We start from the raw sequence: 16,692 nt of genomic DNA, 5'->3' as shown, positions 1-16,692 counted from the left end.
AGGCTGACCAGTGAAAGGACACACCAATGCAACCGTGCACTAAGAGAAAGGAAAAACATAAGAGGAAGGAAAGCCAACGCACGTTAATGAATAAGAACCAAGTAAATGAGAATGATAATGAAGCCAACCAATGATAAGCAATGGACAGCCCTAAGCTAACAATACTTCTCGCAACTGTGTTGTCTAGAAGGTGAAACCTAAAAACATACACTGTAAGATGAAGCATTCACTTCACACTCCGGACACAGCTTGTTCTTGTGCTTTGGCTGCGCGGTGAAAAATCGGGTTTAAGGGCTGGCAGAGACGTGGATAAGAATGGGTATGTTTTCAATTAATCAATTATCAGACTACATTATACATTTATTCTCCTGTGAGCACCAATGGAATCATAGCACTGTAACAATAAAAAATAAAAATAAAAAAAAGACGGCCAAAACAGTTTCTTTTGCCATTTACATGAATTCAAGCCACTGGCATCAACACATCACAACCCAACTATTCCAAATATACCACTTTTCAATTTTTTTTAAGACATTTTCCTTATGTGCCATTAAATATTTTGCCTTGATAAAGCGTTTAAAGTAAATTTTCGGTTTTCATTCAAAGTATTTATCACGAATTGTCAGTTGCAGTTGCTCATCAGTTTCTGCGTTTCTTCACCCCCTCAAATTGGCTGCAGAAGCTGTGACCCAAAAATAATACATCAATGAACAAAGTTTGTGTTTGTTTACGTTTACATTTTACTATTCTGTAATGAAATAGGACAACACAATAAAACGTTGGTCTAAGTACAGCTGTGGGGGGAGGGGGTTATGAAGTATCTGCGCTGGGGTCTGGGGTCCTCGAGTCATCATTTGATAGTGTAATGGGAAATCAATTACGTATATTCAAATTTATATAAAAAGGACCCTTCTTAACATTTACAACAATTAATGGAGTCTTGGGTGCCTAGATACCTGCATGAGGTAATATTAACCCGGACCTGTTCTCAAGCATAAACATTTGCCAGCTCAATAAATTCAGCAGCTGCAACTATACTTGACTTTCTGGCCACAAGTTCAAATTCAAGCTGGAATGACAAAAACGCTACATTTTTTGCTTAGACAATGTCAAAGCCTGTTATTTTAAACACAACCCAGCAGGAAAAACAGCCATTAAGCACCACGGAAAGAAGAAAATAATGCACACTGCCTGACATTGCCTGGGCTACACACAGCATGACTCTTCTTAGCACGTCTAATTAGCTGATCATGTTTTTTGCTGCATGGATAAACAGGGCATTGTCAGTTCCCTGCCAATGTATTTGCCTTATTTTATTTTAGAGCTCTTAAGATCACTTTAGTCCCACCAAGGATTAGAAGGCACCCTAAATAAACAAAGTCCCAGTACCCCGGAGGACAATACATGGTCATCTCTTTGCTTCGGACAGGATGTCAACCTGTAAAGATAGTAGCAACCCAGTGCCCATCCTCCAAAATAAAGCACCCAAAAATAAAACCATACAAAGTAGGTTCCACCCTAAAAACAGGTGTTCCCCAGAATCTATTTAGAAACAAATATAAAAGCAAGTTAAAATGAAGACAGAAAAGATTCTTCCAACAATACACAAATTTCGAGAATAAAAACAATATAGTAAATGAGAGTGTATGTTTTATGCCAATGTATTGCTACAAATGCATTCCACCCCAGAAACTTTAATTTTTACTATCTTTCTTTCACTGTTCCCTTGTAAGATATGGAGAGCAAATCACGGCATGCTAGTGAATTTCTCACACTTCTGGAGAGAAAATGTGTACAGATATGTGGGCATAAAGAAACTGTTGGCCCAGATTGCTCAGCCAACACTGCTCCCTCAATTCTTAGAAGAGTGCCATTTTACATAAAAAGAGAGTTTTGTGAGAATTGTTGCCCTGAATGGGAAACGTATGAATAACAATACTTACATTACCAAATCTGTGATAGGCTTTAAAGAGAGATTTTCTTTGTGGGGAAAAATAGATATGTAGACTTGCTCTTAAACGCACAAGCAGACATGTATAAGAAAACAATGTCTTTAACAAGGGCTCTTGAAACTAAGTTGTTGACAGTTTCAACCATGACTAAAACTAATATAATTGATCAATGATTTGCCATTCTATAAAAAGCACTTGTAAAAAGTCCACCTGCATTAAAAATACAGGTTACAGTAACTCCCAGAACAAAATCTTCCTTGAAAAATATAAAGCAGTTTTAGCAACTGCTATAAACGGTTGAAGTTAAATATAAAACAAATACATAAAGCAAAAAGGTACCTATCTACCTAGCTTTCATTTTTAAAAATGCCAAACATTTCATTAAAACTACATACCTTCTTTATAAGGAGGTTTTATCTAGTACATCATTGTGTCACTACCATAATAAAATAAGAGGTAAAATATCAAAATGCTTCAGCCAAAGAACTGAGGTACAATTCTTTTACCACTGCAATAAAACTGCAGCATTTTGGCACCACGGTTCATAAATCCATTATGCACTGCTCTCGCCTGGCTGTGTGTCACAGTTGCCGAAAGCAGGAATCTGGTCTGCAAAAGTCTGAGGCATCCAGTGTCCATTTGGAACCTGCCCAAATGATGATCCTATACTGAATTCCGGACTGGTGGATGCTGGGAAAACAAACGAAGAACAAAACGGGATTATCTCAGTGAATACATTCAGTGTTTTGTAGAACATCTTGCTTGGAGAGTCCTTTGGCTTTAAGACTACAGTTTTACACAAATAATTGCAGCGCAGAAAATTAACAATAATTGGAATCACAACGGAAATAAAATGACCCAAAGACATCAGTATGGCAAACTAATCGAGTCAGACTACTGTTGTAGACATCTCAAGGAGAACGTTAAGTGCAACAATATGACATTCCCATCACACACGGACAGAATTTGGGTATAAATTGTAAACAACTATTTATTCAAACTTAACGGTTAAGTTACAAAAATGCAAGACCTTTAAAACAGTATCGGAAAAACAACAGTAGAGCGGCATAAACTACTAATCGTTAAATTTAGAACTTAGTCCAAGTATATGAACTAATGAAAATGATGGTAACAGTTCAAGTTAGTGAAAAAGAACTGTCATTAAAAGTGATCTTTTTAGTTCTCTTACTGTATTGCGCTTATCAGTTATCAACCATTGGGATTACTGCCCTCTTGTGGTAAAACTATAAACTGCTATTAAATTTAAAGTACACATTTGGGCTCTCATTATAACTGGCTCTGAATGGGCCTGATTTTTACCCAATAAAGGAAGTTCCAGCAACGCCAGGGGTCGGTAAAATGCGGCCTATTAGAAGCTGGACTTCGAGGGTCCACTAACAATTACTAAAAAAAAAAATAAAAAAAAAAATAGGTATTGAAGGAATTATTTGATGTATCTTCTGTGATTAGAAATCTGTTCAGATTCGAAGCAGTGAGAGCGTCCTTCATGTTCCCAGTTCAAGAGGCGCACAAGTCGCATTTATATATATATTTTTTAACCACTGTTAAGATAATACACCCATCCCCACAATCGCAGAGAGCACCTCTATATTTAAAATGGTGATATTCACATCACATAAGCAAGCCAGGGCAGTTTAGGAATTTGAATTTCACTTTCTCATACCTCGGGTTTTCCCCATGTTTACGTGCTTAGATTGTGGATTCGCTCGTCAATGTTCCCGAGGTTTAATCCATACATTATTTTCACAACCATTTTAGGCGGACAAGAAGGTTGGCATGAATCTAAAAAGTAGCCTGCATTCTAGTCTATCTGTAAGAAGTTTTCTAATGATGAGTAAGGTGGGACCACTAGCTAGTCCAGGCTGTTAATTAGACCTGTACGTAAGAAACGCAACATTCCATGGCCATGCCCCACTGTTTAACCACCTTTGGCATACCGGAAGATACTGAATTCAGTTTTGAAGTTTTGTGAGCAGGACTATCGTACGGCCACTGTACAGGACTAGACTGCAGCTCAGCCTGTGCATAACAGGCCAGGGTCCTGTCCTTAGTCAGGAGCCTAAAGAGGGATAAGATGATTACAGAGGATTTATAATGTTGGACTCTCTCCGGGATGCTTAGAAAAACAAAGAACAGAATATGCATAAACATGCTGCAAAACTAAAACATAAGTTTGTGAAGAAAAATAAACAGTTTACCTGTTTCATTTGAAGAGAAATTGCAGGGTTCACCTGCAACAGCTGGCATTGTTTCGCTGTAGGGGTCCTTGGGTGCGTCCTCATAACCTGGATCGTACTTCTCCTCTTTTACAGCCTGCCTCTTTGCATCCTCTGAAAAAAAGGGCAGTAATGTGACCGTACATTCATTTGTATCAAAATAATCCAATAATAAAAGATTCAGAGTACCTCAAGCATAAGTTTGGTGCAGAACGAAGTTGCTACATAGTTAAAGTGACGAACAAATTACTTACATTCAGTAACTATGTTTCTGGTGAATCCTCTACCTAACTGCAGATTCCTCATCTTGTGAATATTTCCCAACTGCCAGCCTGGATCTGGAAACTTTAAAGACTCCTCCTGTGCACAGGTGGGTGGTGCCATGCAGCTCTGCGTCACCGTACCTCTACTCTGGAAGTGACTAGTGGAGTGCGTATATGCGCCACCCATGCACGTGGGGACATCAGTTGCTTTCTTAGGATGCCTACACCCTCACAAGCAAAGCCCAGTTGGAAACTGGCATGACCAGTGTGCAGATCTCCAGACTGGGACCTTTCAGATGGAAAAGGAGCACAGTTCACAAAATGGGGAGTCAGGAGGGTCGATGAGAAATCTGTGGTTAGAGAATGCAGCTGAAAGAGCATTAAGGGTAAGTAACTTGTTCTTCTGATGGATACTTCTAACCCCAGATTACTCACCTGGTGAACAGATACCACAGTAGTACCTCCACAGGCGGTGGGTCTGTGAAATGGCTCTGCAGGTTCTAGTGGGCAAAATGCCCCTTTTTATGAACCAAACTGTTGAGGCAGTACTGCTTCGTAAACGTATGCACCAACGCTCATGAAGCTGCCTGACAACTAGGGCAAATAATGCGTGAAAGGGCAACAGCCTGTCCAGCATTAAATGGAGTTACCACTTTCAGCCAAAAGGAATCTCAGCTCTTCAATACCAACTTAACTGGGAAGGCTGTAATAGAAGGTAGATTTGACAGAAAGAGCCTGCAGCTCACTGACACGCCTCACTTATATTATGGCAATGAGAAGAAACATTTTGAATGTCAGGAGTCTTAATTGACAATTGTACATTGGCTCAAAAGGTGTGCACATCAGAAGAGTGAGAAATAAGTTCAAGTCCCACTGTAGCATCACAAAAGACCTTGGCGGAAACAAATGCTGCAAACCTTAAAAAAATGTCATCACATCAGGTGACTTAAATAAAGAAGGCTGACACAACAACCACAAAAAAAACAAAAGAGCCCATAAATGGCCTTTAAAAGTGCCCAAGGCAGGGCCCTGCAGGTTCATAGTACAGAACAAACAACACAACTTCAGACAATTTAGCTTGTAGTGGGTCAATTTATCAGGTTTCGCATCAAGCCTTTCATTATGTATTTCATTATGTATTCTGCCCCGGGGAGGTGGCAGTACCCAGGGCTGCTGACAAGAGGTGAGGGGGGGAAAAAGGGGGGTGGGGAAGCAGGTGGCCCACCCACACTTGATTCTACCTGCAGCCCCGGGGAGGGGTCGAACCCCAGTGCTGCAGAGGAGGAGGGGCATCCCCTGCATTTTAGTCTATTTTTGGCCCTGGGGAGGTGATGGTCCGCGGGGCTGCGAAAAAAAACGGACGGCCCCGCATTTAATTCCATGATAGCCCCAGGGAAGTGGGAGGGGGATGGAGGAGGGTGGGGGGAATCCCCCCAGCACCAGAGCTAAAGGTGTGGGTGTACCTATCCTGGCCCCATTTATTTTTTTTAATCATTTTTCTGAAACCACGTCCCAAAAAGGCTGCCAGCACTTCGTTGCTGAGGGGTTGTCAGCCAATCAGATCTCAGCAGAATATCAGGAGGGTTGGAGGAGCCTTCACGTCCCTATATATACAAATTAGTTTTTTCCTTAATTTCTCAAAAACTACTCAACTGATTTACACCAAATAACAAAAAGGGCGCTTTCTGGACCAAGAGCTATATTTCTGCCAAATTTGGTGTAATTCTGTCCAGTGGTTCGGGCAATATTCCTGTTCAAAATCCCTTTAGAAAATGCATGGGAAAAAGTGTTTTCGGACCTTGGTGCATAGATTGTGTTTTTTGTGACTTTGTGTTGAAACCCATTCGGTAGTTTCACAGATATTAAAGGTTAAAACATATAGATCTCTAGGTAAACAGAGACTCTGTGGAGCCCAGAGATCTCATGCTGAGATCTAACTGGCTGCCAACACTTCAACCAGGAAGAATTGGCAACCATTTTGGGACTTGGCTTCAGCATAGTCCTCAGAAAATATGCCCAAAAAAATAAATAAAAAGGGGCAGGGTACGAAAACCCTAACAGCTTAGTCTTGGTCCTGGAGTTCCCCAGGGACCCAGCAAAGCCCCAATTTTTTTTTTTTAATTTATTTATTTTTTTTATTTTAGAAAAAATCTGCAGATGTATCTGCCATTTAAAACAAAACAAAAAACCTACCGCAGTCCCCCGTGCTTGTTGTTTTAATAGCCACTGGGTGGGCCAGGTCCCGGAGGCATTGCGTGTATTAAAAATAAATGGGGGGGGGGAAGGGGGGAAAAACACAGGATCCCCCTCCAATTGCTTTTTAAAGCCCCAGGGACTACCAACTCCCCAGGGTTGCACGGACCCCCCTCCCACCACCTCCCTGGGGCTTTAAGAAATAAAAACATAGTAGGGAGGCTGCGCGGACCTACCGGGGCCCCAAGTCCCCGGGTAAAATACAACAATTAGTGTGAAGGGCTGCACGGACCCCCCTTGCTCCAGGGACCACCACCTCCCGGGGCCTTTCAAATTTTGTATGAAGGGTGGGGGGCCACGCCCCCCCCCCCCTCCCTGGGCCATATACAGCCCCAGGGACCACCACCTCCTTGGGGCCGGAACGTGCATAAAAGGAAGGGGGCCACAAAGGCCCTCTCCTGAAGCCATATATAGCCCTGGGGACTCCCAGGGCCAGCTATGACAGCCCCGCCAAGAAAATTTATGAAAGATAAATACGCAGGGCATGATTCTTTCTGGCACAAAGCTCATTTCACAGAAACTAAACATCAACGGGAAGCCCTTTCAGATAAAAACAAAGCAGGTTTCCAAATTTAAACTCCTCTTCTGTAAAGCACTAATCATCCTAACTTGGTATGCATGGCCAAGGCAAAGCAAGTGTTTTTTGGAGTGCAATATCTCATGTAAGGACTGTGACAAACGGGTTCTTTCTTGTCATCTGCTGCTGAGACCACAGCTTCTGTTATTCTTTTTAAAAAACACAAGCATGTAAAATGGCCTAGAAGCCATACCCTTTTGGCCCTGGCTCATATAGTTAAGTGAAATGCAACATCTTCCCCCCCATTTCCCAAAGAAGATGGACAGCTTACTAAAAGGACACTCCGAACGCGTTTTCAACCGATGTTGGAGACACATTCTTAATGCACAGGAAAACAATCACATCTCCACCAAACAAAGAAACACTTCATGAGTGCCATGGGGTAGGATGATTATAGGGGGGTTGGCGGCAGGACCAGGGGAAACCCCCGCTGCGTGCCCCAACCACCACTATATACGTTGCGTGAGGTTGGGTGGTTATAGGGGGTTGGCTGCAGGGCCTGGCTGAAGGCGGTGCAAGACCGTGGTTGGATTAACGTAAAGTAATTAGAAATACTTTCATGAAAAAAATATAGAAATTCTCTGAAAAAACAGCTCACTAAAATGACACCCCAAACGCGTTTACCACCGATTTGAGGGACGCATCCTTAATGCACAGGAATATGATCACGTCTACCACACAAAGAAGCACTTCATGAGTGTCGTGGGGTAGGGTGATTATAGGAGGTTGACTTCATCGCCTGGCAACAGGTCCTGCCCTGCGGCCAACCCCCAATGTGCATGGCCAAAGGCCAAGCATGGAGCGGGGTTGAGTGGTTCAAGGGGGTTGGTTGCAGGACATGGCTACAGGCCAGGCCCAGGGGGCAATCCCGACTGCCCCAACCACCACTGCATGCGTGGGGCGGGGTTAGGTGGTTATAGGGGGTTGACTGCAAGGCCTGGCCAAAGGCCATGTGAGACAGTGGATGGATTAACAGAAAGTAATATGAATGACTTTATGTTGAAAAAAGAACATATAAATTCACTGAAAAAAACAAAGGTTACAGGGACGTTAGAGTTAGGTTCTGAAGTTGCTCGATCAAAACCATAGAAATTCAGCAGGTATAGTTATGATTATCTCAAGTAACTATAACTCACTCCCTAAGGTAACTGTAAGTAGCGCCTTCGCCATACACTGCTAATAACGCCAGAAATTACAGCACTCACAAGTTTTATAAAATCATTTATAAAATCACTAACATTTGCATTAACATTAGTGATGAGAAAACTGTGCATGGCGGGGGCGCGAGTTATAGTTACCTTAGGCCGCGAATTATAGTTAATTGAGATAACCATAACTGCTGAATTTCTATGGTTTTGTGCAAGTAAATTCAGAACCTAACTATAACGTTCCTGTAACTTTGGATTTGTACGTGAAAAAAATACACACACACACACATATATATATATATATATATATATGGAAAATGTTACTTACGAAGTAGACAACTGTTTGTGGCATATAGTGCTGTGGATTCACATGCTTGGCATAAGTCTGCCATCTAGTGTTGGGCTCGGAGTGTTACAAGTTGTTTTTCTTCGAAGAATCTTTTCGAGTCAAAAGATCAAATGACTCCTCCTTTCGGTGATAGTGCACATGGGCATAGTCTTTTGTTAGTTTGTTTTCACGCAGGAGGGTGAAGCAAAGAGAATATATATATATATATGGAAAATGTCACTTACCCAGTGTACATCTGTTCGTGGCATTAGTCGCTGCAGATTCACATGCTGTGCACATCCCGCCATCTGGTGTTGGGCTCGGAGTGTTACAAGTTGTTTTTCTTCGAAGAAGTCTTTTCGAGTCACGAGACCGAGGGACTCCTCCCATTTCGACTCCATTGCGCATGGGCGTCGACTCCATCTTAGATTGTTTTCCCCGCAGAGGGTGAGGTAGGAGTTGTGTATACTAGTAATAGTGCCCATGCAATGGAGTGAATACGTATGTACATAATGAAGTTTAAAGTAATATATTTACAAATTTACAAATGTTCAAGATCAACTTTTAAATGGCTACAGGCTGCCGGGGAGGCGGGTGGGCGCATGTGTATCTGCAGCGACTAATGCCACGAACAGATGTACACTGGGTAAGTGACATTTTCCGTTTGATGGCATGTGTAGCTGCAGATACACATGCTGTGCATAGACTAGTAAGCAGTTATCTCCCCAAAAGCAGTGGTTCAGCCTGTAGGAGTTGAAGTTGTTTGAAACAATGTTCGTAGTACAGCTTGACCTACTGTGGCCTGTTGTGCCGTTAACACATCTACACAGTAGTGTTTGGTAAATGTATGAGGCGTAGACCATGTTGCTGCCTTACATATTTCGGTCATTGGAATATTTCCTAGAAAGGCCATGGTAGCACCTTTCTTTCTGGTTGAGTGTGCCTTTGGTGTAATAGGCAGTTCTCTCTTTGCTTTAAGATAGCAGGTTTGAATACACTTAACTATCCATCTAGCAATGCCTTGTTTAGAAATTGGATTTCCTGTATGAGGTTTTTGGAAAGCAATAAATAATTGTTTTGTTTTCCGAATTAGTTTTGTTCTGTCAATGTAGTACATTAGCGCTCTTTTAATGTCTAATGTATGTAGTGCTCTTTCAGCTACAGAATCTGGCTGTGGGAAGAACACTGGTAATTCTACTGTTTGATTCAAGTGGAACAGTGAGATAACTTTTGGTAAAAATTTTGGATTTGTCCGTAGAACTACTTTATTCTTGTGTATTTGAATAAATGGTTCTTGTATGGTAAATGCTTGAATTTCACTCACCCTTCTTAGAAATGTGATGGCAATCAAAAATGCAACTTTCCACGTTAAGTATTGCATTTCACAAGAGTGCATGGGCTCAAAAGGCGGACCCATGAGTCGTGTTAAGACAATGTTGAGGTTCCATGAAGGAACTGGTAGTGTTCTTGGTAGTATAATTCTCTTTAGGCCTTCTAAGAACGCTTTTATGACTGGTATCCTAAATAATGAAGTTGAGTGCGTAATTTGCAGGTAAGCTGAAATTGCTGTAAGATGTATTTTAATGGAAGAAAAAGCTAGCTTTGATTTTTGCAAATGTAGTAAGTATCCTACGATGTCTTTGGCAGATGCGTGTAAGGGTTGAATTTGATTATTATGGCAGTAATAAACAAATCTTTTCCACTTATTTGCATAGCAATGTCTAGTGGTAGGTTTCCTAGCTTGTTTTATGACCTCCATACATTCCTGTGTAAGGTCTAAATGTCCGAACTCTAGAACTTCAGGAGCCAGATTGCTAGATTCAGCGATGCTGGATTTGGGTGTCTGATCTGTTGTTTGTGTTGCGTTAACAGATCTGGTATGTTTGGTAGTTTGACATGAGGCACTACTGAGAGGTCTAGTAGTATTGTGTACCAAGGTTGCCTTGCCCATGTTGGTGCTATTAGTATGAGTTTGAGTTTGTTTTGACTCAGCTTGTTTACTAGATATGGAAGGAGTGGGAGAGTGGGAAAAGCGTAAGCAAATATCCCTGACCAACTCATCCATAACGCATTGCCCTGCGACTGATCTTGTGGGTACCTGGATGCGAAGTTTTGGCATTTTGCGTTTTCCTTTGTTGCAAATAGATCTATTTGTGGCGTTCCCCAACTTTGGAAGTAAGTATTCAGTATTTGGGGGTGAATCTCCCATTCGTGGATCTGTTGGTGATCCCGAGAAAGATTGTCCGCTAGCTGGTTCTGAATTACTGGAATAAATTGTGCTATTAGGCGAATGTGGTTGTGAATCGCCCAATGCCATATTTTCTGTGCCAGGAGACACAACTGTGTTGAGTGTGTGCCTCCCTGTTTGTTTAGGTAATACATTGTTGTCATGTTGTCTGTTTTGACAAGAATGTGTTTGTAGCTTATTATGGGTTGAAATGCTTTCAGCGCTAGAAATACTGCCAACAGTTCTAAGTGATTTATGTGAAAGTGTTTTTGGTGAGTGTCCCATTGTCCTTGGATGCTGTACTGATTGAGGTGTGCTCCCCACCCTATCATGGAGACATCTGTTGTTATTACGTATTGTGGCACTGGGTCTTGGAAAGGCCGCCCCTGGTTTAAATTTATACTGTTCCACCATTGAAGCGAGGTGTATGTTTGGCGTTCTACCAACACCAGATCTAGAATTTGACCCTGTGCCTGTGACCACTGTGATGCTAGGCACTGTTGTAAGGGCCGCATGTGCAACCTTGCGTTTGGGACAATGGCTATGCATGAGGACATCATGCCTAGGAGTTTCATTACCTTTTTGACTTGTATTTTTTTATTTGGATACATGGCCTGTATTACATTGTGAAATGCCTGAACCCTCTGTGGGCTTGGCGTGGCAATCCCTTTTGCTGTGTTGATTGTCGCCCCTAAGTATTGCTGTGTTTGACACGGCAGAAGGTGTGACTTTGTGTAGTTGATTGAGAAACCTAGTTTGTGGAGGGTTTCTATGACATACTTTGTGTGTTGTGAACACCGTTCTAGCGTGTTTGTTTTGATTAACCAATCGTCTAGGTACGGGAACACATGTATTTGCTGCCTTCTGATATGTGCAGCTACGACTGCTAGGCATTTTGTAAAAACTCTTGGCGCAGTTGTTATTCCGAACGGCAACACCTTGAATTGGTAGTGTACCCCTTGGAATACACACCTTAAGTACTTTCTGTGTGAAGGATGTATCGGTATATGGAAATATGCATCCTTTAGGTCTAGTGTTGTCATGTAGTCTTGTTGTTTGAGCAGTGGGATTACGTCTTGTAATGTCACCATGTGAAAGTGATCTGATTTGATGTAGGTATTTAATGTTCTGAGATCTAATATAGGTCTCAGACTCTTGTCTTTTTTGGGTATGAGAAAGTACAGAGAGTAAACTCCTGTTCCTTTCTGTTGGTTTGGTACTAATTCTATTGCTTCTTTTTGTAGCAACGCCTGAACTTCTAGTCCTAGAAGATCTATATGTTGTTTTGACATATTGTGTGTTTTCGGTGGGACGTTTGGAGGGAATTTGAGAAATTCTATGCAATAACCATGCTGGATAATTGCCAGGACCCAAGTATCTGTTGTTATTTCCTCCCAATGTTTGTAAAACTTGCTTAGTCTCCCCCCCACAGGTGTTATGTGTTGGGGATGTGTGACTTGTAAGTCACTGTTTATTTTGAGGAGTTTTGGGACTTTGGAACTTTCCTCTATTTTTTTGGAACTGTCCCCCTCTATATTGTCCCCGAAAACTTCCACGCAGATATTGGCTCTGATAAGTGGGCCTTGTTTGTGAGGTCGTGGGTTCTGTGCTTTGCCCTCGAAACCCCCCCCCCGAAACTGTGTTTTTCGAAATGTGCCTCTGCTCTGTGGGGAGTAGAGTGCGCCCATGGCTTTGGCCGTGTCAGTGTCCTTCTTAAGTTTTTCGATAGCAGTGTCCACCTCCGGCCCAAACAACTGCTGTCCGTTAAATGGCATATTGAGCACAGCTTGCTGTATTTCTGGTTTAAATCCTGATGTACGCAGCCATGCATGTCTTCTTATTGTTACTGCTGTGTTGACAGTTCTAGCAGCTGTGTCTGCAGCATCCATAGCTGACCGTATCTGATTGTTGGAGATACTCTGTCCTTCTTCAACTACTTGCTGTGCTCTTTTGTGGAACTCCTTGGGCAAATGTTCTATAAAATGTTGCATTTCGTCCCAATGAGCCCTATCATATCTGGCCAACAAAGCCTGTGAATTTGCAATACGCCACTGGTTTGCTGCCTGTGCCGCCACCCTTTTGCCTGCTGCGTCGAATTTGCGACTTTCCTTATCTGGAGGTGGTGCATCTCCTGAAGTATGTGAGTTTGCTCTTTTGCGAGCTGCCCCTACTACAACTGAGTCCGGTGTTAGCTGTTGTGTGATGTACACGGGGTCTGTTGGTGGCGGTTTATATTTTTTCTCCACTCTTGGAGTAATGGCCCTTCCTTTTACAGGCTCCTGAAACACTTGTTTGGAGTGTTTGAGCATCCCAGGTAGCATGGGAAGACTCTGGTACTGGCTGTGTGTGGACGACAGTGTATTAAATAGAAAGTCGTCTTCAATGGGCTCTGCATGTAGGCTGACATTATGAAATGCCGCTGCCCTCGACACCACTTGTGCGTAGGCTGTACTATCTTCTGGTGGCGACGGTCTAGCTGGATAACAGTCAGGACTATTATCTGACACTGGTGCATCATAAAGGTCCCATGCGTCAGGATCATCTTGACTCATCCCTGTGTGGGTCGGGGATTGCATCATAGGTGGAGTGGCTACCGGTGATGGTTGCGGAGAGCATTGTGGAGATGGTGGCGGGGTTACTTGTTTAGCCACCTTTGCCTGTGGCTGCTAGTCTTTCTCCTGGAAGGCAAGTTTGCGTTTCATCCTAATAGGAGGGAGAGTGCTGATCTTTCCCGTTTCTTGTTGGATGTGGAGCCGTCTTTGGGTGTAGTCCGGCTCCATTGTCTCTAATTCCTGTTCAAATGTATGTTTTTTCATTTGTGAGGACAGTCCTTGTTCCTCTGTGTAGGAACCTGATTTCGGTTCCGAAGCCGGATGTTTCTGTATCGAAACCTTTTTGGCTACTTTTTTCGGTTCCAACGAAACCTTTTTTGTTTTCGGCGTCGTGGTCTCTCGGTGCCGACTCATTTCGGTGCCGCTGTCTCGGTGCCGAACCTGCTCGGAGCCACTATCTCGAGCCCGAGATTGCTGTGTGGCGGTATCTCGACCGGAGTCGGATGACTTCGCCACCAGCGTGCTCTTTTTCGGTGCCGATGATCGGTCACCTATTTTTCGGGTTAAGCCATGGCCTGTTGGCGGTGGCGTCCCCTGGGCTTTTGTTGTCTTCTCGTGAGTTTTATGTTTCGACGTCTTACTCACGGTTTTCGGCGTTTCTTCGGGATCGAGCTCGTCCGAGTCCGATTCATGGATGGAAAAGCTCTCTTCTTCCTCCTGGAAACGCCCTTGTCCTGTCGGCGCCGACGCCATCTGCAGTCTTCTTGCTCTTCGGTCTCTTAATGTCTTCCTCGACCGAAACGCTCGACAGGCTTCACAGGTATCCTCCTTGTGCTCTGGAGACAGACACAAGTTACAGACCAGATGCTGATCTGTATATGGATACTTGTTATGGCATTTTGGGCAGAAGCGGAATGGGGTCCGTTCCATCAGCCTTGAAGAGACACGTGGCCGGGCCGACCAGGCCCCGACGGGGGGATCGAAAAAACCCCAAAGGGCCACCGGAGCTCTTCAAAAGTCAGTGTCGATCTGTTATAACTAACCCGATACCGAACGCAAACAATACCGACAATTTTTCCGAGATTCTAACTAACTTTCCGACACGAAACACGGAGCGAAAAGGAACACGTCCGAACCCGATGGCGGAAAAAAAACAATCTAAGATGGAGTCGACGCCCATGCGCAATGGAGTCGAAATGGGAGGAGTCCCTCGGTCTCGTGACTCGAAAAGACTTCTTTGAAGAAAAACAACTTGTAACACTCCGAGCCCAACACCAGATGGCGGGATGTGCACAGCATGTGTATCTGCAGCTACACATGCCATCGAACATATATATATATAGAAACAGATATCTACTGGGTAAGTAACATTTTCCGTTCAATGGCATGTGTAGCTGTAGATACACATGCTTTGCAGAGACTGTAAAGCAGTCCCCTCCCAAATATGCGGTGGCTAGCCTGTAGGAGTTGAAGTAGCTTGAAAGAATGCTTGAATAAGGACAGCCTGGCCAACATTTGCTTGTTGACGAGCTAGAACACCTACACAGTAATGTTTTGTAAGTGTGTGTGGTGTAGACCAAGTAGCAGCTTTCCATATTTCTGCCATTGGGATGTTGCCTAAGAATGCCATTGAAGCTCCTTTTTTCCTAGTGGAATGTGCTTTTCGGAGTTACTGGTAACTGTCTTTTAGCCTTAAGATAGCAAGTTTGAATACACTTCACTATCCATCTGGCTAATCCATTTTTTGAGATAGGATTGCCTTTGTGAGGTTCTGAAAATGCCACAAAGAGTTTTTTGATTTCCTAAAATCTTTTGTTCTGTCTATATAGTACATGAGAGCCCTTTTAACATCAAGGGTGTGTAGAGCTCTTTCAGCAACTGAGTCTGGATGTGGAAAGAAGGCTGTCAACTCCACCAAATGATTGATATGAAAAGGTGAAACTACCCTTGGTAGGAATTTTGGATTTGCTCTAAGAACTAATTTGTATTTATGAATATGAAAGAAAGATTCTTCTAAGGTGAACACTTGAATTTTGCTAACTCTTCTTAAAGAAGTAATTGCTACTAAGAAAGACACCTTCCATGATAAGAACTGTAGAGTACAAGAATGGATGGGTTCAAATGGTGGCCCCATAAGTTTCGTGAGTACGATGTTGAGGTTCCATGCAGGAGCTGGCAGAGCATATGTGGAATAAATCTTAAGACCCTCCATAAAGGCTTTTATAACAGGAATCCTAAATAGGGAAATATGATGGCTGTTTCGCATGTAAACAGCTATAGCTGTTAAATGAAGCCTAATTGAGGAGTATGCCAGATTTGCCTTTTGTAAATGTAATAAATATGAGACAATATCTTGTACTGACACCTTAAGTGGATCAATATTTTTGGGTTGGCAATAATACATTTCCATTTAACAGAATAACATTGTATAGTTGTGGGTTTGCGTGCTTCCTTTAGAATATCCATACATTCAGATGGAAGTTATAGGTATCCAAACTCTATGACTTCAGGAGCGAAATCACCAGGTTGATTGGGCTGGGATTTGGGTGTCTGATTTGGCCCCTGTTTTGAGTTCACAGATCCGGTCTGTTTCTGAGATTGTGAATGGGTACTACAGACAGGTCCAATAGTGTTGTGTACCACTGTTGACATGCCCATGTGGGAGCTGTGAGGATCATAGTGAGTGAGGTTTGTTTCATTTTTATTATAAGAGATGGAATGAGTGGGAGATGTGGAAAAGCGTAAGCAAAGCGCAAGCAAATGTCCCTGCCAGTTCATCCATAGAGCATTGCCCTTGGATTGAGGGTGTGGGTACCTGGATGTGAAGCTTTAGCATTTTGAGTCTTCTTTTGTGGCAAAAAGGTCTAAGTATGGCGTTTCCCACATTTGAAAGTATTGTTGAATTTCCCATTTGTGGACTTGTTGCTGCGTCCGGTTTAGAGGTCCGCTAGTTTGTTGTCTATCCCTGGGAGCTACTCTACCACTAATTGAATGTGATTGTGAATTGCTCATTTCCATATTGTCTGTGCTAAATGGGACAGTTGAGGCGAGTATCCCCCCTCTCCCCCCTTTTTGCAGATAATGCATTGTGTTCATATTGTCTGTCCGTATTAACACTAACTTGTGAGTGATTTGGGTCAGAAAAGCTTTGAGTG

General features: G+C 42.8%; 1 protein-coding gene across 1 annotated transcript in view; it reads right to left on the bottom strand.

Moving 5' to 3' along the window:
• Positions 1–341: 341 nt before the first annotated feature.
• The window catches only part of TDG (thymine DNA glycosylase), a 208,219-nt gene continuing 191,868 nt past the window's right edge, over positions 342–16,692 (bottom strand). The window contains exons 9-10 of the mRNA XM_069228997.1: positions 4,172–4,303; positions 342–2,642 (exon numbers count right to left, since the gene is read on the bottom strand). Coding sequence (XP_069085098.1) covers positions 2,506–2,642; positions 4,172–4,303 — 269 coding nt within the window. The 3' untranslated portion in view covers positions 342–2,505. The remainder of the gene's footprint in view (positions 2,643–4,171; positions 4,304–16,692) is intronic.

The sequence above is a fragment of the Pleurodeles waltl genome, chromosome 4_1 (assembly GCF_031143425.1).
Source record: "Pleurodeles waltl isolate 20211129_DDA chromosome 4_1, aPleWal1.hap1.20221129, whole genome shotgun sequence".
Lineage (NCBI taxonomy): Eukaryota > Metazoa > Chordata > Amphibia > Caudata > Salamandridae > Pleurodeles > Pleurodeles waltl.
Note: the sequence above shows the minus strand (reverse complement) of the source record. Positions and strands in the feature narration are given on the sequence as shown.